Raw genomic sequence first — 21,196 nt, forward strand, 5'->3', positions numbered from 1 at the left:
TCAGCATGGCGGGGCCGAGGTGCTCCGGGCTAGAGGTGTCGGGGCGCCGGGCCAAAGCCCATGTCCTGCCGAGATGGGACAGAGCCCGCTGGGTGATGGGGGCAGGAGCTGCCGGAGATGGGACAGCCACTCCCCAGGTTGGCTCCGGGTGCGGGTCAGCAGCTTCTTCCAGGGATGCACCCAGCAAAGCCCTCTCTCCCTCCGACTCCTCCAGAGAGCCACAGCAGGATGGGGGGGGGTTGTCTAAGCAGGATCGGGCCCCGCAGGATGGGGTGAGTACCATGGGTGGGGGCTGGCAGCAAAGAGCCCGATCCTACCCTTGTCCCCTGCCCCACCTCATCCCCACTCCCCGTCGATGCTCCCGACCCCATTTACCTGCTCTGGGGATGTCCCCGGTGGGATCAGGCCACCACGGAGGGGGAAAAGCCCCATGGAGGCCCTGCAGCGCCCCCCACCCCCACCCCCTCCCGGTGTTACGCAGGGGCCAGGATGAAGCAGGACACTGAACTCAGTGGGTGGGGAAACTGAGGCACGGCACGGGGAAAGCAGCCCAGCGGCACGAAGGGAGTCCTGAGTGTCCCCCATCTCCCCCCCGCCCCAGCCCCAAACTCACCCAGTGGTTTGAAAGGGGGGGAGAAAAAGAAAAAAGAAAAAATAAAAAAAAATCAACAAAACAACCCGAAAGCGTCCAGAGACACCTCCCACCACCCTGCGTGGAGCAGGAGAGCGGAGCTGCGGAGGAGCACTGGTGGGACGGTGGGTGACGCCACCCTGAGGAGCCCCCTCCTCACCACGGGGGGCCGGGGGGGCTCAGCCCCCCTATGGGCACTGTCCTGCTCCCCGATTGCCTTCCTGGGGAGCGGCCGGAGGGTCCCTCCGCGGCGGAAGGGGCAGTTTGGGCCTCTCCGCGGAGGCTCGAAAGGAGCTTTGTGCTGGACCCACCACCTGCTGTGCCCAAAATCCGCCCCCCAAATCCTCCCCTGGATGCCAGACCCCTCACTGCGCAGAGGGGGTTTTCCCCCGGCGTGCTGCCGGAGGGGCGCGTGCCCCTCCATGGGTCGAAGGACTATTGGAACGCGGCTCCGGGCATCAGATTTTAAATGCCAACGAGCTCTTCAGCCGGGAGACCCGGGGCGGGCGATGGATCCGGGTGCCACATCCACGGCAAACACCCACCCGGTTACACGTTGGGGTCCCACGAGCGCTGCACATGAGACCTGGGAAGATGGGGGGAGGGGGGGGGGGGGGAGAAAGCCAAAAAAAAAAAAAAAAGGCAAATTTGGGAAAAACATCCCCAACTGACCTGCCGGCGTCCCCCGCTGGCACGAGGAGGGCTGGAGGTGGCTCGGGCTCAGTCCACGGGAGCAAATGCCAGCGGAGGCGTCCACGCCGCAGTTGGATGCAGCCGCCGGTCAGGAGGTGGAGGGTTGAACCGTGAGCGGGATCGATGCTCTCAAAGCCCCCGTTTTGGGGGATTTCTTGACCCCCGGAGAGCTCATGGTCCCGGCTCGGCCGCTGGGCACAGCGCGGGGAGCACCGGCACCTCCGGCACGAGCAGCTCAAATCCACCACGCACGGTGCGAAGATCCGCACACAGGGACCGGCCGCTCCGGCAGCCCCGGCCAAAGGGAAGCTGCGTTTCTCCGGTCAAGAGGATGGCAGGAGGCCGGTGGGAGGGTTTGGGGTCTCGGTGCCCACTCGCACAAGGTCTACGCAGGGATGGAGGCCCCGGTGCTGAAAAGCCCCTCGGAAACACCCTGCAGGAAGCACAGCAACCCTGGGGTGGGGACCTATTCGGGGCTGGGAAATCCGGGAGAAGTGGGAAGCGGAGGCGCAGAGAGGGAGGGGAAAGGCCGGCGAGCGGGGCTGGAGCCAGGGAGGCTCCCGGGGTTTCAAAAACCGGAGGCTTCCCAGTTTTTCGGCACCCCCAACGAGCAGGACCAGGAGTCCCAGCTCTTGATGGAGTTAGAAGGTTTTTACCCCGTTTCAATTCCAGCCCCACGCCGACGGGGCACCCCTCGGCAGCAACGCACTGCCCGCACCGACCGAAAACGGAGGCACGGGGCTCGTTAACGGGACGGGCAGCACACACCCAGCCCCCGCTGAGGCCATTAATGCCGGGCAGCGTCTTGGCACAACCCTCTCGAGCTGGAAGAGGCGTTTTCCAGCCCCTTCGGAGGGGCCAGAGCCGGCAGTGACAGGTCCCTTTTGTGCCACCGCGGGCAGCGGGCGTTGGGACGCAGGGCACGTCTCGCCCCGCGGGAAGAAGTCGCCCACAGCTTATTCTCCCACTGGGGAAAGACGGATTCGCCTTTTCACAACTTCCCACCCCCCCACCCCACCCCTCCGCTGGCAGCCTCCAAAGAACCAGGAAAGGAGAGAAAATTATATCGGTGCCCGGCTCAGCGCTTTCCACCAGCAGCGCAAATAAAGGAGCTTTGCTGGGAATGAATACAGGGAATGGAAGATTTTTTTTTTTTTCTACACCATCCCCCCCCCCCCCCCCTCCCCCATAAAACACCACCCTCGTTTGTCACCAGTGTTGGCACAGACTCGCACAGAGCCCAAGCTCTGCCCCTGAAACCAAACCTCTTAAAGGCACCTCCAATTAACACTTAAAAGTCACACGTTTTAAAAAAATGTATACTTTGCACCACCCCTCCCCCGTTTAAAACCAAGCTGAGAAGTCGCCCCACCAACCACTGCGGTTATTTTTGCCGATCACAATGTTGCTGGCGTTGGGGATGCTCCCGTGGGCAGCAACACGGGAGGTTTAGTTTGGATATTAGGAGAAATTTCTTCACGGAAAGGGTTGTCAAGCGTTGGAACAGGCTGCCCAGGGAAGGGGGTGAGTCCCCATCCCTGGAGATGTTTAAAACACGGGTGGACTCGGTGCTGAGGGACATGGGTTAGTGGTAATTTGGCTGTACTGGGTTAACTTTGGACTCGATGGATCTTAAAGGTCCCTTCCGACCGTAACGACTGTGTCATTCCAGGCAGAGTCCTGGCAAAAGGACGAACTCATCCTGAACCACAAAGGCAGCGAGCGAAGGAACTGCTCTTCCTGCTCCAGGGATAAGGAAGGGACCCACCTATATTTCATCCTATCAACTCAAAAGCAAACCAAGGTGATGCCTTCCTTCACCCAAGTCAAAGAACATTCAAAAGTTTTGGGAATGGCATAGCTTTTTTTTTTTTAGCCTGAAAAGCAGAAAGTTGGGTCAGCGAAGTAAGGTTGAGGGTGGATTCACGTATCGAGAACGTACCTGTCCCCGGAGCTGCGCCGGGAATCACCACAGAACAAGAGGTACAAACATCTCGTATTTTATTAAGCTAGTCAATGTGTTTGGATCACAGTCAAGACACATGCCGTGAGAGCCCCCGAGCTCCTCCTCGTCCCAGCTGGGGTCCGACAGCCATCCCCTTGCTTCCCCCAGCGAGAGCGAGCTGAGCACAAATCCACAGGCTGGGGTTGTTTTTTTTTTTTCCTTTCTTTTTTTTTTTTTTTTTTTTTTTGTGCAAAAGGAGGACTGAGGGAGAGATGATTGTCCCTCGCCTCAAACCAAGCAACAGTCCTCTCCCTGCCAGCAGCCAGAGGCAGGACCAGCGACACGGGGCTCCCGTGCCAACCCTCCTGCCTTTCTCCACTCTCGCAACCACCCCCTTCTTTTCACCACCCTGTTTTCTGCCCCAGCCAGACCGGCCAGCTCTGCTAGACATCAAGAAGAAAAATAAAATAAAATAAAATAAAATAAAAATAAAATAAAATAAAATAAAATAATAAAATAAATCTAAGATGCAAAGCGAAAATCCAAGGCGTTGCAGGTGGCATCGAGCCGAGCAAGGATGGGAGCAGAAGGAAGAGTCGCTTGGCACGGCCCGTGAAACCACCGAGCAGAAGTCCAACAAGCACCAGAGGGACTGTGTCCACCAAGCCTGGCACGGGGACAGCCCCCGGCCCCTCCGCCGCCTCCTCAGGAAACCCAGCGAGCCTCAACCACCGCAAACCTATGCTCTCCCAGCTTGGGGTCACCCCATAAACTTTCAAGAGCTCAACATGGTGGTAAGGAAAAGAAAATCCAAACCAAGAAACACACCAAAGAACACATTAAAAATGATGCTTTCGGCCCACAAGATTGTTTTTCTTTTTGCTCTCCTTCCCAGCGCAGTGGACATTACGGGACAAGCTTGGAGCTGGTCTTCGCAAACTTTGAGCTGGTACAGAAATAGCACCATATGGATTAGCAGTGGACCAGGACTGGCTTTCACAGGGCTCAACCGTTGCGTGCCGTTAGCTTGGCGAGTGTCTGTGGCTCTCGCTCAGGCGGGGATGACTACGCCATGGTGAGCTCTCGGAAAAGCCCAGGCCCAGCGCGCGGGAGCCAAGGGCAGAGCAGTACGCCAGGAGACACGGAGCCTCCTCGCTGAGCTTCAAGTTTTCTTTAGCCCTGGGGAACCGCTCAGCATCAGCAACCAGCAGAACCGGGCAGGGAACCCAGATTCCCACTTTTGGCTTCTTGGTTGGGATGTGGAAGTGACGCACCAAATCCCATCTGGGGCAAAGCGGCACAGGCCCTGGGACACAGCAGATCTGAGATAGGAGACTCCAACTCAGCACGAGTGCTGGGATTGGGGCTAAGGAGCGTCTTCCTTTACCCCAGTCTTAAAGACATCAAGTTGATCCTCCAGTAGAAGACAGCCCTTGCCGGAGGACGCAGCTTGCCATCTTCCCTGCGGCCACTCTGCAGCTCCGCTCTTGGAGCTTTGAAGTCTCCCAATTTTTCAGCTTGGTGTATCTTTGACTGGGGATGTGCATCCAAAAAAAAAAAAATATATATATATAAATTTATCAGGTCCTCCATGGTAGTTGCATGTTGTGGAGAGAAGCAGGGTGGCACAGGGATCTTTCAGGTGCCTTTTGTAAAAGGTTACTGTCCCTCCCCACTCAGCCCAGAGGTACCACGTACTCAAAGATGCCAGTGGGTGGCTAAGAGTCCCTGCTGAAGGTGTGCAAAACTTCATGGTAATATTAGAAGAACCCCTCAGGAGAGCAGGGCAGTTACTAAGGGATGGTTACGAGGAAAGTAAGGCAACAGCGTTGCTGCCTTTTAGAAAGAAGCCCTCTGGTTTCGCTGTGTGGCCCCGAAGCGGGCTCGCTGCAGCTCAGCAACACCAGCTTGTTACAGAAATGTCAAGTTTATCTACTTTTGTTCTTAAACCGCCTTCTGTGTCCAGCCCAAACTAGCCATCAGTCCGATCTGGGACAGGGATGGACTGTGTTAGCCCATCTTCTGCCCTGGACCACGGCCCTTCGCTGTCACCCTGACAGCACCGACCTCATCTGCTGCCCTGAGCCCACGGAGCTCCACGAGCTGAGACACTGGTCATCGACGTGACTGGCATTCCCTTTTGGTTGCTGCTTTATCTGCATTGCTCTTCTCCCCTGAAGATCCGGCTGCGGCCAAGGGAAGAGGCCAAGGGAGGGCTGTGGGCAAGTCGAGGAGAGGAGTCAGGGTACATCCTGAATCTTGGCCCGAGCTGCGCTTCCCTTTGTGGAGGTGCAGCCTGTCTTAGCTGTGCAGATGAAGACCTAGTTCTTTCTTGCCAAAAAAAGACCCCAAAGCGGAGGAATGGCGTCAGCTCCTCGCTGTTTTGGTTTCAGCCAAGCAATGCTCTCTGCGTTACCAACCCCAAACGTGCGCTCTGCACTACGCAGCCAGAAGGGAACGACAGTTACGCCTCTGAGGACTGCAAACGCAGCCAGGCCTCAGCTCCAGCAGACCTCCAGCAGGGAGCTGCAGGCTGCAGACCCTTCTGATGGGCTCTCCAGCCAAGGAGGTGGATGGTTTTCTTAAGCGGCAGGGGGAAAAAAAAATAAAAGCACAGTCCACCAGCTACGCGTCCCCCTGAGCCAGGCTTCCACCGACCAGGGAGCGTATTTCACCGTAACTGAGCAGCACTCTCCAAGTCAACGGAGGGTCAGAAGAGGAAGCAACTCTGGTGGCCACCACACTGCTCTGGCTCATACGCTGAAGGACAAGTCCCACAAGGCGACGCTCTTTTCTTTTCCCACCCCATCAAACACAAATAACGAGCTAGACAATGGCTTGAAATAAAAACACTGGTAGCACTGGAGGAAAGAGCGACGTGACAAGCTTCACAGCCCATCTTAGATCTCTAAGAACACCCGAGATGAGCCAGAGTTTTTGACCTGCCGTTCTGCTTACGTTGTTTCCTTGGCTTAGCTTAGAAAAGCATCGCGAGTTTCAGGAGAAGCTGCAAAAGGAAAAACCTGTCGGTCGGGAAACCCTGCCCGCTCTGCCCCCTCCACCTGCCTTTCAGACCACAAGGTACGAAGCCGTAACTTAAAGCTCAGCATTTCTCTCTGCTGCACTACAAGGCTGCATGCTGCAAAGGAACTGAAATCGGAATATAAATGAATCCTCTGGGACTTGTGCTGGTTTGATGTTTTGTTTTTGTTTTTGTTTTTTTTTTTTTTAGTTTTTACCTGAAAACAAATCCTGCCACTCCAGTACAATGCATCATGCTAGGAAGTCTGCAGAGATTGGAGTATGTTAATTGTCTTTCCATATTACGCCCCTTTCGTAGCAGCTTCTGGCTGGCCCATGTGAAAAAAACACGCAAACGTAGAAGACTAGTGGTTTTTACTTGCATAGCTGCTGTTAGTTCATGTGGATGGAGACATCTGTTTCTTGAGTACATCGACACAGATGTTCAGCCTATCTCCCACCGCTCTGCTGTCCTGGGAGCAACCCGTTTCTTCATTTCCAAGCATCGGCGTGTGACAGGATGTCAGACACAGGTTGCTTGAGATGCTGTCAGGATGGAGGTCTGAAAGGTCCCTCACAGGTCACACGGGGAATCAGCTCTTCCAGCATCCGTCCAGGTAGCATCATCCCTTCTTTTATTTTTTTTCGGGATGCTAAAAGCACTGAACAGTTTGTGAGCTCAGTCCTGGGCAGCAGTGGTCACTGCGCTGCCCGTGCCTGCCCTGGAGGGACGTGAGGACGGGGGTTACAAACACTCGAGTTCTGCCACCCTCTCTAGCACAGCATAGCAGCAGTGGTGCGTCGGAACAACCAGCAGAAGAGATAATGGCTTTGAGATCCTCCTTCCTCCTCCACACCTCATTGCAAGATTTAGAAAGGAAAAAAAAAAAAAGAAAAGAAGAAAAAAATGAGGCATTGGGTCCTTCGGTGATGTCTGCTCCATCCCAGCGTCACAGCACTCATGCCAAGTGGTTGAGCCTTATTGGTGTTTAAATCCCACACGGCTCTTCTCTCTCTTCCAGCGAATCTGCTGGATTCCCCTCCTTTTCTCCGAGGTTTAACGCTGGAAGCAAAGAAGCGGGAGGGACTGGGGAAGGAGGAACTGAGTCCTTTTCACCTCTCTCAAGCAGCCCGGCCGATCTCGTGTTGCTCATGAAGCGTGCAGCTTGTAAGGAGAGCAAGGATGTGCACCAAAGTCCATCAGGGCGCTTCAGACTGCTCTCTCCTTGCAGGCCAACATCCCTTTGCACTAAGCCTGCTCCGTGGGGGACAGGGAAAGGAAATAAATATGCTTGTTCAAAGCAAAAAAAAAAAAATTATATTAAGAGCTTTCCCCCCCTTTTAAATAGCATAATTGTTTCCTTTTCTCTCTGACATTGGAAGAGTATCCAGAACCCCAGAGGAACTCCACTTTTTCCTTTTTTTTTTTTTTTAATATTATTTATATATATAAAACCTAAGAATTAAAAGGAAAAAAAAAAACCTTGAAAAATAATTCATTCAAAGGAGGGGAAAAAAAACAAAACAAAAAAGAATATCTGCTTTCCTGTCACCAGATTGCCGAACAAGAGCTAAACACTCTTTGGATCTTCTTTCCCAAGCTAGGAGAGCTCCATTTCTGCTGCGTTGGTTTGGTTTCGTTAAAGTCAAGTCCACGCTTTCGAAGCCGCCTGCCCATTTGAGATGACCAAGCAAGCTTTGGGGAGGAATGGGGTGGGGGGGAATGAATGACTGCCCGTCTCTCGCCCATCTCTGCCGACTGGGAGAAGGGCAGAGCTCTGCCTCGGCCATGCCGAGGTGCCTCTCTCTTCTCAGAGCAGTTGGCGCCGTCGGAGATGTACAGCCGTCTGGTCGGGATACAGGTGGAGGGTGACTGTGTGCGTGCCCAAATTGGATTCCTTTTTTTTTTTTTTTTTGGTAGATATTTTTTGTTATTGTTGTTGCTGCTGCTGCTTCTTCGTGTCTAAGTGTCGCCTGGATTTTTGTTTCCTTCGTTCAGACGCTGCACGTTCCGAGAGGGGGAGAGAAAGGTACACCAACCCGATGCCTTTCTGAACATCAGCCCATCTCTTTCCACTGCTTGTAGAACTCCAGAACATTTTTTATTTCTACGCTGGCATTGGCGGCTGCCTGGATGGCAGACTGCAAGCAAACAAGAGACAAAACTGGGTATTTTTTAACTGCTCTGTCAAGAGGGCTGCCCTTCACAACTTGGAGATTCCCAGGCAGAGTTTGTCATGGCTAAAAGATCCAATTCTCCTTCATGCCAAAGCTGCTCTGGCAGGAGAGGCTCCACAGACATGCAAATTACTTTTCCCACCTCCCCCAGGACACTTTGCACCATAAAAGCATGACAAATCAAGGGGCCTTCAAGGAAATAGGAACCATGACTTATAAACTAAATTTGGGAAATCCAGGACAGTTATTACCCAGGGCAGAAAACATCAAAAAAACCAATTCCCTGGCCAATCAACCAGATTTTGATCTTGCAGAGCAGAAAGGTTCAGCTCGGCCAAAGAACTACTGACCTGCATGGGCGCTGAGAACGTGCTTGGGTCCTCCAGCTGAAAGCCCGTGATGATGGTGACCATTCCCGTGGTGTCGTCCTCTCCGCTTCCTTGGGACACCGTCAGTTGTTTGCAGCTGTCCAGTATTTTATAGAGATTCCTGCCACACAGATGGAAGAAAAAGGGAAACAGAGGGGAAAGTGGGAGGGAAGACCATTTGTCTGCGTGAACAGCTTCACATATGCTCAGGCAGACACACGGAAGGCAGAACCGTCTCTCTGTTGCCTGTTGAGGACTTTTCTGAGACCCTTCTTCACACCAAGTGTTCGGTGCTATGCGAGATGGATAGATGGATGCCCGAACGCTCTCTCTAGGGAATTTTATAATTACACAGAGCACCAAATCAAGCAAGCTGCACGACGGGTCCCAGTGCTAACACCCCTCCCCAAAGCCACCTGCCTGTTGGGAGTCAGGTTCAGACATCTCCAGATGTCGTGATCTTACCAGGCATCTAAATCTTGTCTCTTCAATTTATGCCTCTCAAAGCTCTTCCCAACATCTTTCTGGCAACGAATGTACCTAAGGAAAGATCAGAGTCACTGAGCTCAAACGGAGATCACCACACAGACCGAAGGCAATGCTCTGCAGCAGGTCTGCCAGGTGCTGCAGGACCCTTTCGCAACGCTGGCTTTTACCAATCAAAATAACACCCAAAGGCCTGTCCGAGGAATCCCCTGGGAAATCCCGTAGATCACCTCCCCTGTCTCATCACCATCGCTATGTGCGGTTCACAACATCACAAGCATTTCAAAGCCCTGACACAGGTCTTGAAGACGCAGTTTGTCTTCACGGAAGCACAGCTGTTTGTCCTTCTACAGCTAACCCGGGCAATAATGCAGTACAGCTCTTCCAGCACTCCCAGCGCATCGGTTCAAAGTACTGCTCAGTTTTATACACCGATAGAGAGATGCAACTCTCTCCACTCCTCAGAAGCAGCGACATTTCACAGCCGAGCAGCAGCTACAAGCGCATGTGGAGAACCAGCTGCCAGATCTGTTACTTCACCATCTTCCCACTCGCCAAGCGCATTCCTGAGGCCTGGCTTTCCCTTGGCCCACTCCTCACCCTGCTCCAAGGGATGCGCAGCCTGCTCCCACCATTGACATCATCTTCCACCCCAAAATACACCCCTTCCAAAAGCAAGGGCAAATCGCATCGCTCTCCCACTCTCACCTGTTTCCCTTTTTAAATTCTGCCTCCAGATACCGGATGCTGTCCCGAGCACCTGCGTTCTCCTTTTTCAGGAAGTCTAAGCCATCAATCACTAACGGGAAAAAAAAGAAGTAAAATCATCTGGCTTACAGCTATACTTCAGCAAACTAATCCAGATGCGTCAAGAATTCCTCATCCCACTGAACTGTCTCCGATGCACAGCAGCAAGGGCTGCCAAAGGAGGCAGAGGGTGAACAGGGCCTCTCTCTTTCCAGATGTTCTTCGATACACCATGTTAGATTTCAAGCATGGACCGCACATAAAGCAGCCCCCAGAAGTGACAGGTGGAAACGGTGTTTCAACTGCTCCAGCTGAAGTAAAGGACAACGGCAGGAGAGAAATCCACCACCTTGGCGCACAGGGCTTGCTTTCCAGCAAAGAGGGAACGAGGGGAAGGCAGGCTCAGTTATTTGACGTGGAGTCCTCATACCTGTTCGAGGGATGATGATTATGAACCTCCCACTGGTGGCCAACTGCTTGACAACAGCCAGGTGCTGGCAGAGGGCCTGAGTATCCGGAACAAGGTAAGGAGACATGGCTGACTGCGCTTTGGGCTGCTGGAGACTTCCCTCCAGCTGAGAAACCTCCAGCTGAAAAAACACACAAGCAGAGACACTTGTTTCACATTTATGCTGAGCCAAACCATCAAACAGGGCACAACTGGCCCTGCAAAGCTCCATCAAACCCTTCCAACCTCCCAGGACATGGAGCAGAGGGCTGGATGCAACGAGCAGGTCAGAGGGAGGTCATTGTCCCACTACACTGTGCTGGTACGGCCCCACCTCGGGTACTGTGTGCAATTTTGGGCACAGTTCAGATTGGACATTAGGAAAAGGTTCTTCACCAAGAGGGTGGTCGGCCACTGGAACAGGCTGCTCCCCAGGGAAGCAGTCACGGCACCAAGCCTGTCAGAGTTCAAGGAACATCTGGACGACACTCTTAGGCATATAGTTTAGTTTTAGGTAGCCCTGCGAGGAGCAGGGAGTTGGACTCAATGATTCTTATGGGTCCCTTCCAACTCGAGATGTTCTACAGTTCTGTCTCTGCAGAACAGACACTGCCTCTGTGTGGGATGGGAGCAGAGAGCTCCCCCTTCCCTTCCCAGTTTCAGACATTTCAGCTGTTACCCTGCCAGTTTTCAGGCTGGAACCAGTGTCTCCTACCTGCAGTCGAAGCTGAGCCATATCTCTCATTAGCCTGTTCCGACGAGCCTCCTCTGCAGCCTAGTTACAGAAACAAACTTCCATATCAGTTAGCAGGAAACACACAAGCTGACACAAGCACATGCTTCCAGAAACAGCGTGAAAAGGGGACACCTGAGTAGCTTTAAGGAGCAAAACTTTTCTCTCCCAACAAAGAACTGTGATTATAATTACAATCTAATAGTAATCTACAGGAAATTGCACCAAGTACAGAGAATTAGCCCACCTCTGCCAACTCACCATGTGAAACTGGGCTTGGGCTTGGTGCAGCAAGTTGTCTTGCTCCGACTGTGCTATGCTGATGAAGATCCCAAGCTCCGAGTTGAACTGCAGGATGCTGCCTTGCAAGTGGGTAATGAAATGGCCAAAGCTCCGAATGCAGCAAATCCGAACAATGGACTGCAAAGAAGCAGACAGGCAATCACCAGCCACATCTCCCCACGGGGGCTGTAGCCAGCTCTGACCCTGCAGCTCACGCTTTTGGAAAAGGCAGAAACTGCTATTAAAAAAAAAAACAAAAATCCAAAGGAAACATTTCTGATGGAAATGTGCTTCTGAAGACAGAAACTGCAGGAGAGGGCTGCAGGAAAGCCTACAGCTGACCAGAAAGCTTAGAAGTGCTTGCAGTCTGGGCTTCCCCAACTCGAGAAAACCTCAGAAAACATCAACGGGCTCTCCCCCACAAATCTCCCCTCAAGCCCTCAGTGCTGGGAAAAAGTATCAAATAAAACAACAATCTAGATCTGATTTTGGGGCAGGCTCTGCTCTTGGCTGAGCTACTGAGCAGCAAAAGGTGAGCTCACGTGGGATGTGAGATCACTGCACTTTGCTCCAGCTGCCCCAGCAGCTCGAGATGACATTCAAGACCTCAGCGGGCTGGACTGCGATTTAACAAGCATAGGTCCCCTGTCATGCATCAGAGCAGCACCCTCAAATCAAGGCAGAAGATGTTAATGTATTCCCCACTCCAAAGGGAACAAGGCAAGACAGGAGAAGAACAATTGCATTTTCCTGCACACCTCCACTACCCAGAAATGATCACCTTGGCCCTTTGTGCTTGGGAAAACAGACAGAAGTGCTCTACGAGGGCACCGAGTGCCACATGAAGTGAGATTTCACCAACTTCTGCATTTACTAGAGAAGGATCACAGGAAGTATCCTGCAGCTCCAGCAAAATTCCCTTCATTCAAGGCAGGGCAGAGACAACAACTCTTCTGCCCAGACAAGGAGGTCGGGAGACTTTATGCAGCAAAGCTGTCAACGTGCGACTCTGCTTCCTTTCGTAATGGCTCTGACAGGGAAGGGAAGGCAAGGCAGTTTTTTGAACACTGATTTTTGGACAGACAGATGACTGCAGCAACCACCAATAACTCAGAATCAAAAGTTTGAATCAGTTTGGGGTCTTTCTTGGCAAAAAGATTTAGATCATCATCCGCACAGCTAAGACAGACTGCATCTCCACCAAGGGAAACACAGCTCAGGTCAAGATTTAGGATTTACACTGACTCACCTCCTCAACTGCTGAGAAAATGGGCCGGTCCTGCTCAAAGTTAAACCTCTTGTGTGCATTTTTCAGAGGGGGAAGATTTCGCAGGGCCACATCTTCTGGGAGCAGCAAGTTGGCTTTCAGGTCTGGAAGCTCAGCACCACTCAGAATGTCCTTGACTTCATTACACAGGGCCAGCCCTGGAGAGGGTGGAGGGGAAGCACAGCAATATATGGTGACTGAAAAAACTGACGTGGGGACAAAGAGGAAAACTGCTTTAAGGCACGCACTCTGTGACGATCAAGGGCAGAGATCTCACATTACACGTCTACTGTGAGCACGTGTTGAAGGAAGAACAAAAAGGCCACCCACAATATAAAGAGTAACTGTCCCAAACAACCTGCGGAGATGCACCACTTCAGAAAAACTGTCGTTTGGAAGGTTAGCTCTCCTATTCGTTCCAACAAATAAGCAATTCTGTTAAAACTATACTTCTCAAGAACCATGGGGATCTTTAGGCTGAGGTACAAGGCACATCGTGAGCATTTGGAGCTTCAAAACTAGTTTCCATGATTGTCATGACAAAATCATACCCTTACTTATGGTCTTGACGCTTAATTCCAATCACGTGGGCCACACAAGGACTTTACACACACAGGTGTGAGTGTTTCAGTATGTCGTCAGCCATATATAATGGATTAATAGAGCTAAGGTCTACAGGACAGTATTTAACTGGAATGGTGTTTAAACACAAAAGCAACACATGCACGATGTCGCTTCCCATCGTGCTTATAAGCAAACTGCTACTGGCAAATCTCTCACCCCGGGATCTATCACACACCACGGAAATCACTGATGACTAGGGCTTGCCGAAACATTACATTGCCACTTCCTTCTCCAGTACCTGATTCCTGCAGGTCTGCAGCAGAAGGCAGAAGGTTCAGGAGCACAGACAGCCTGTTCCACAGGCTCTGAGAGCTCTGCAGGAACAGAACACAAAAGGCCACAGAAAATGTCAAGACAGATGTATGCAATAACCAGCCCGCTTGGGCTTTCCAGCATCTCACAGACCTCAAAATGCTTTATGAAGAGTAAACTTCACTACGCTTCTTAGGTCAAGATTATCTTAATTCAGCCGGTGGCATATTTAACATCACCAGAATGTACAGGACTGGGACAGTAGCTTCAATATGCCCTGAGCATCCCAGTCCAGGGCAACTGAACAGACGCAGCCTTGGACGGAACACCAAGCACAGTTCCCACCTGAGCACACATGATGATGAGGTCCGTGTTTGTCCTCAGCCAGTCCAGGAACACCTTGACAGTGAGAAGCAGCCCTTCATTGGTCACGATCTCTAGCTTCTCCTGAAGGGATCGCTCATTCCTGCAGGATTTGTTACTTGAAATGCTTTCCTCAGAGTCAGACACATCATCTGGAAAATGATGGGAAAAGCAGGATGGCAGGCATTAAACCCCCGGAGAGGCCAAGCCCTACTGGTATGAGAACAGCACTGGGTTGGCAAGAGTCGAGTTGAACTTCTCGGTGCCTCCACACACCCTCACAAAACCAGTTCCCTGTTCCCTGTGCTGTCGATAAGAACTTATCACTGTTGCATTTGCTTCATTGGGAGAAGATTGCTAAAAATTTCCTTGTGAAAGTTTGACAAATGCCTTAACCCCTGCAGCAGCCTCTGAGACGCTCGCTGACAGAGCAGGGCGAAGCAGCACGCGCCAGCACAAGGACCATATCACTTACCGCAGAGAACAGAGCCAGCCATCGCTGTTTAGGGCGACGTGCACCAAACTTTGGGCAATACAAGAGAAGAAAATGGTAGGGCTGTTTTACGAGCCAGGGCCCAGGTGATTTTCAATACTGAATATGCTTTGCAATCGTGTAATTCTACAGACCTGAGGATCTCAAAGCCACTGCCAATGAAACTGCATGGAGCTGCGGGAGCGACCTCAGGTCAAGGTAGCAGCAAGTTGGGAACCAACGACGCATTTTGCTACAGTCCCTTATTTTAATTGCACAGTCATTTCTGCCTATTAGCACAGCAATTATCATTCAATAAGCCCTCAGAATCAAGAGGGAGGAAGTAATTTATTCAGAAACCATCCCTGATAGAGTGTTAAGACCATTAAATAGCTCAAGTTTTGAAACAGCACAGCTGAGGCAAGGAGAGCTCAAAGCTAAAAAACCACATGGGTTAATTCATTCAACCTCTCATTTTCTACATCTATAAAGGTATCATGGCCACACTATTCAAATACCTTCCTGGAGCCAAAACATCTGTGTAACCCATTGAAGGAAAATGTTAAACAGACCAAAAATCGTTTGTTTCTTCCTTTACCCCGATCTCTTTCAAGTGGCTACGAAGCAATGCCGGGAGCCAGTAAACATTAACATGATCTAATACTCCCCCTTCAAATCCTGGCCCAGGCAAAGCCTGAATCTTGCCAGTGCTGCAGGCCCACTGAATTTGGCAGCACGATGCAAAAATGTTTCCTTGCTCCAGGCAAGCTGGGAGGAATGACAAACAAGACCGAACAGGCCCATGTGGTTTTATCTGAAATACAAACAACTCCCTGTAGTGCATCAGATCTCCCTTTCAAGCTGATTTTTCCCAGAACATTACTCAGTTGTGTAAGTCGCATGGTAATAGAGACGTTGCAGCTCCACCTGCTGTGCATCTGCAGGTTGGTTCAGCCCCGAGCACGCAGCGAGGCAGCGTCCAGAGGGCCACAGAAAGAGGCCCTCAACTCCTCTCGCACGCACCTAGATCACATCTTACAGAAAGCTCCTATAAGTTTTGCAGACTTGATAATCTGACATCTCACGGAGAACTTCCTGGACTGCATCTGCACTGTCCATCACCAGAAGCGCCAGTAAGTGTCTGATTACAGAGATTTCACATAGAAAAAAAGGAAGATGATCCAAATTTTTAATACCTGCTAGAATTATCCTCTGTATTATCAGAGCTGCTCAGCATTTAGCCTGTTGAGCAGAATAGCAGACAACCCTGGGTGGTTGCAGGCGTTTCCTTTGCTTAGTACACATGTTCCTGGATGTCAGGCAGTAAAAGTAAAGCTCCTCCTTCAGGACACACCCAACTCAAGACCTACCCAGTACTCGGGCAACCCGCTCCTCCCAACCTGGCCGAAGGAGAACTTGCACCATGAGAAGAGGGGGATTTTAGCAAACAGACTGCTACAGCTTGCAGTTTTCTACAGAGCTGCAACAACAAATGTGTTGAACGAGGTTGCTGATCCTTACCTTGCTCTGCCAAGCTGGGCTTCTCCAGATCTCCATTCACACAAGGCTTGCTTTCTATTCCATCCTTCAAGACGGGTGGTTCGCTGTTGGGTTTCAGAAGGATGTTGCTGAAAGTGGGAGCCAAGCGAAAGCAGCGTTTGGTTTGAAACAGCTGGGTGGACATGGCCTGGAGGTTACTGGCTATGCTCGCGTCATTAGTGCTCAGGGAAGCTGGCCCATTGACTGCTGGATCCGGAGCCTCAATTTTAGAGATGTTTGGGCTCTTGGAGTCCCCAAGCCCACTGCCATCCACACAGTTTTTTAAGGCCTCTTTGGGCCCACTTTTGCCTCGGCTGCTCCCCTCCTCACCCGGCTCATCCTCCATGTCCTCCAAGTCGGACCGAGATTCTTGGCTGTTCATGTCAGAGTCCGTCTCCACATCAAAAGCAGCTTCTGCTTCCTCATCACTCTTCTCCGAGCCACTTTCTGAGCCATCACTGCCCTTTATGGAGCCCTGGCTGGAGTCAGAGTCAAAGCCCTCACTCAGGTCGCTCTCATCCACCTTCTGGGGATGGCGGCGGCGACGCAAACAGGAGAGGCGGGAGTATTTCTTGCTTTTCTTGCAGTCATTCTTCCGTTGTTCCTCACTGGGCTGATGATTGGCAAAGTCAGCTTCAGCTTCCTTCTCAATCGAGTTCAATGGCTCCCGCGGCTCCTGGTCATCTGCCGGCATTTAAAATGAGACCACGAGTTAAGAAAGTCCTGATGTGTCACACAAGCTGCTTGCCAGCCCTAAGCCTGGGGAACCTGTAGTGCAAATTTCAGCCATCACTTCTATTAGTGTCTCTGACCAGAGAACAAGTAATGGCAACCCTGGAAGAATGACTCACTTTCTACAAGGCGCCCAGAAAAATCTGGGAAACCTGTATTCCTACCGCCCAAGCTGTGCCGCTCCGTTATCAGGCAGCCTCAGTGCTGAATGCTGCTAGACCAGCATAAAATACACAGTTGAACCTTAAATCTTTTCCCCAGCTTTTCTACAGTCTGAGAGCCAAGTGACCCACCAAACAGGGCAAGGGCATGTGCCAGTCACCTCGATTAAACCAGTCACTCCACCCTGTAACTAGGCTGAGTTGACCTAATCCCTTCCTCGACCAACATGCTCGCAGCCTTTCCAGCAGCACAGTTTCAAAACCCAGGCAGGGTTCACTGTCATTCACTGTTGCTTTTCATTCACCAGTCATTCACTGTTGCTTTTCACCAGGAAACTCCTAGTCTTGCGTTCTGTGAAATATTACAAATTGACTGTTTGCAGGGGAAAGATTCAGCAGTTTTATTCTCTGCTCAACAGGATCCCCCAGAAACTAAAGGTTTGTTTGTGTCTGAGCAGAGGTGAGGTGTGCTGAGCAGGGACTGTCTCCTTTAGACACCGTTCTGCCCAGGTGTTTCTCCTCAGTGGAGGAGAAAAGAGTCCAGTAAATAACAGCAAATAGAGAGACAGAAAATAAGGAGCACAGATTGGGGAAAACAGATGATGAACGAGCTGCCAAGAGATACAGAAAGATAACTCCTTACAACAAGGAAAGCAATATTTTCATCCTGTGATGATTCTGATACTCACAGAGAGCGTCTAAGTGGAGACTGTCTCAGCAGATTACCCACCTTTGGTGATTTCAGCCCAGCAGTGAAAGATCAAGATGTCTCTAACACCACTCAGGCACTCTACTACAAAACCCATGCCCAGGAGATTCAGGAAAGAAAAGTAAAAGCCAGCCCTAAAGGCGGGCAACTGGGGAGACCGAGCTCATACCGCCTCCATTCTCTTACCTGTGCCATCACTCTGAAAGGCTGGGACGGGATTCTCCCCTTCTTCTAGCTCTGCCTGGAGGCGAATATTGACGTGATTTATCAGGTGAGAGAAGAGGGCCAGCGTGAAAGCGATGGCTGCGCTGTACTGCTTTGAACCTGCAACAAAACGGTGTAACGAGGTGGAGGAGACTGACCACCAGTCCAAAACATGAAAGTCAATTAAGACAACATCTTCAGCCTAACTGGATGGCTGAATGTTAATTACTACACTTCTAAATAGCTGAATAAGGCACTGCTTACCTGCCCTCTTGAGGCTGTGAACACTCATAAGGCAGATGATCACCATGCGAAAGATCAGGAGATCGGGAAGGAAGGAGTAGCCACTCTCATACTCTTCTTCGTCTTCACTAGTTGAGCTCAGATTAGGAGGAGAGGGCAGGTAGAACAAGCACAGGTTGAAATCCTCCAGCACAGACTGGCAGAGAGATGTCAGCTCAGAATCCAGGGAACTTAACAAGAGGAAAAAATAAACAGGAATTATTATTCAAGACTCAAGCTCCTGGCAATGTCTGCATGGAAACTGAACCGTAGCTGGCAGTTAGGCTATCCTTTAGCACTAGACAGGATGAAGCACCAGGGAATACACTGCAGGCAACAACAGTTATGGGAAGCAAGTGAGATGAATCAGATTACATTTTCCTCTCCAAAGCTACTAAACTAAAGACAAACGATAACGAAAGCACCTCCCTGCCAAGAGACGGGTCTCCAAAAAAAAATATACGACATCTTCCCTGTGAGCCCAGGCAGTAGCCATTAAGACACACAGGGCACTTCAACGCTAACGGTAGCAAAAGTTTTGGATTCACTGCTCAGTTAAAGGCACAAACTGGGGACTCAATTTTTCCTCCTCCCCTGGCTCTAACTTGCAGCCCCGTAAGAATACTCTAAAATCCTCTGTAGCTATTAGCTACCTCAAAGGAAGCACCCACGGCATTCAGTATAATGGGCTATGGGAGTCTCCTAGTTACAAAATAAACCTGTCTGCAAAACATCTAGCAAATCCTTTTCAGGGGGCAACGTGCTTGGGAAATTGAAGTAATTTCCAATTTTCTTATGTGCTAAGTATGTGTCATGCAGATATTAAATGAGCCTTGAAGTTCCACTCATATGGTATAAGTCAATATCTGAAAGCTAATCCCATACTGGGCTGCACTAGCAAAGGCACAGCCAGCAGGTTGAGGAAAATTATTATCCCTCTCTATTTGGCACTCACGAGATGGCATCTGGAACACTGCATCCAGTCTTGGGGTCCCCAGTACAAAATAAAAAAAAAAAAAACATCCAAAAAGACACTGACAAACTGGACTTAGTCTAGCAGAGGACAGAGGACTGTCGAGGGGAACAGAGAACATGATGTATGAGAAGAGGCAAAGAGAACCGAGTTTGTTCAGCCTGAAAGAGAGAAGGCTTGGGGGGTGTAATCTTCTGGTTTCAGATGCCAAATAGGTGAAGAGGAAGACTCTTCTCAATGGTGCATGGCAAAAGGGAGGGAAGTGATGGGTACAAGCTGCAGAAAAGGAAAATGAGACTAGATGCAAGGAAAAAAAAATAATTCCACAGTGAAGGCAGTCGAACACTGGAAGGGGGACCAGAGAGGTGTGGAATCTCTGTCCTTAGATCCATTCAAAACTCAGCTGGATAAGGCTCTGAGCAACCTCCTCCAACTTTGCATTTGAATCTCCCTTCCCAGTGGGCCCTACTTTGGGGGAGGACTGGAGAAGGTCCCTTCCAACCTAAACTATTCCATGATGAGTTTAACTGTAGCCTGTGTACAAGCCCTTTAAAACACCTCCTCTATTTCAAGGAGTAAGAGGTTAATTTACAACCACCTGAAAACCTCCCAGCAGGGACAGAGAAAAGCTAAGGAAAAAAAAAAAAATCCCACAGCTGTATAAAGCATGAACAGGTTATGCTATCTGTTTCTTTGAACAAGGTATTTGGTTACAGATTTCCAAATGCAATGAACAGCCTTGCACACGTACAGACAGTGACTCTTCGCTGTCCTATCAGCCTAAACCCAGAGCTTGCCAGGAAAAAGCATTTGATGAGTGAACAAGGCAAGGAAACACCAAAGGCATAGCACAGCACAGAGATGAGCTTCCAGGCTCAGGAATTCAACACTCACTCAGCTACTGCAGCTGTGGCTAAATGAAGGCAAAGTATTTAACCCTTTGGTATTTCAGCCTCCTTTGGAAGACAATCTTCTTCCCTATCCCTGCAAGGTTAGAAGACTAAAGTCTTGGACCTTTTGGCAGAAAGCCTCAGCACAGGCACTGTTATCCTTCAGGGAACAGTCTCTTCCAACGCTGAATGCTGTGAATTATCAATAGAAGACATAATCTGCCGTAATCTTACCTGCTCTTTGGCTGCAAAAGACTCTGTAGGTACATAAAGCTCACCAGCAACCTCTTAATGTCTTTGCCTCTAAAAAGATTGAGAAGAAAACACTGTAAAGCAGGTACACAGCATCACAGAGATGGACTAGACTAAGAGAGCTCTATTAATAGGTACCTTGGGTCTCAACTGAAAACTACGTTCTGATGAAAGTGGAAAAAAAGACTTCTAACTTCCACCAATACTCAATCCTCATGAACAGTCACCAGCTCCAGCAGAGAGTGAGAAAATATCTCACCTCAAACTCTACACTTAGCCAACATTTAGTTTTTCTCCTGAAATGATGACCCGAGAGATCAAGAATGGGATCTGGATTGGGGCTCTCAAAATTCTGGGAACAATCACTGCCTCAAATCAGACATCTACCAGTTCCCACTTCCCAGAAAGACCCTACTCCCAACCCAGAGGATGACACCGGTGGCACTGCAAACCCTCAGCCTGCACCCCTCTCCTTTTCTTTCCCCTCTTACCGTTTCTTGCTTGGAGACAACTTCCTGGTTTCACATTTCTTCAACTGGTGATACATTTTGGCTGCTTTGTCATACAGCCGCTTCAGGTTCCCATAGGCACCTTCAAAGGACACTTCAGACTGGATACTGAGATACCAAAATAGAACACATCAAAAGTTACTTTGCCACAAGGTTGCTCACATTTTATGGTTTTAATTCACTAGAAAGTTATTCAGGCATCTCTGCGCGAAGACAGGTACCTAGTGCTTTTGTTTGAACACGCTGGGCTACTTAACTCCCACTGATGTCTGCAAACCCCACTTCAAGCTGTACCACAGCTCCATCTGCAACGTTTACACACCTTTTTGAATATGTGCCTTAGGGCCATGTTCAGATAACTGAATTCCACCCACCTCACTCTGCGGGGTGCCTCACTCAGCACCTCCGCTCCCCTTCAAACCTGGCTCTCCAGCA

At 50.4% G+C, this 21,196-nt stretch overlaps 1 protein-coding gene across 1 annotated transcript in view; it reads right to left on the bottom strand.

Moving 5' to 3' along the window:
- Positions 1-3,308: 3,308 nt before the first annotated feature.
- Positions 3,309-21,196, bottom strand: part of SMG5 (SMG5 nonsense mediated mRNA decay factor) — a gene marked incomplete at its 5' end in the record, with an annotated part of 33,872 nt that continues 15,984 nt past the window's right edge. Inside the window, 15 exons of the mRNA XM_082496291.1 lie at positions 3,309-8,432; positions 8,819-8,957; positions 9,302-9,376; positions 10,031-10,121; positions 10,500-10,659; positions 11,233-11,292; positions 11,512-11,670; positions 12,782-12,957; positions 13,662-13,737; positions 14,021-14,190; positions 16,032-16,733; positions 17,838-17,975; positions 18,120-18,328; positions 20,235-20,303; positions 20,744-20,869. Of these exons, the coding sequence (XP_082352417.1) occupies positions 8,349-8,432; positions 8,819-8,957; positions 9,302-9,376; positions 10,031-10,121; positions 10,500-10,659; positions 11,233-11,292; positions 11,512-11,670; positions 12,782-12,957; positions 13,662-13,737; positions 14,021-14,190; positions 16,032-16,733; positions 17,838-17,975; positions 18,120-18,328; positions 20,235-20,303; positions 20,744-20,869 (2,434 nt within the window). The 3' untranslated portion in view covers positions 3,309-8,348. The remainder of the gene's footprint in view (positions 8,433-8,818; positions 8,958-9,301; positions 9,377-10,030; positions 10,122-10,499; positions 10,660-11,232; positions 11,293-11,511; positions 11,671-12,781; positions 12,958-13,661; positions 13,738-14,020; positions 14,191-16,031; positions 16,734-17,837; positions 17,976-18,119; positions 18,329-20,234; positions 20,304-20,743; positions 20,870-21,196) is intronic.

Source organism: Vanellus vanellus, assembly GCF_965231255.1.
Source record: "Vanellus vanellus genome assembly, chromosome: 27".
NCBI lineage: Eukaryota > Metazoa > Chordata > Aves > Charadriiformes > Charadriidae > Vanellus > Vanellus vanellus.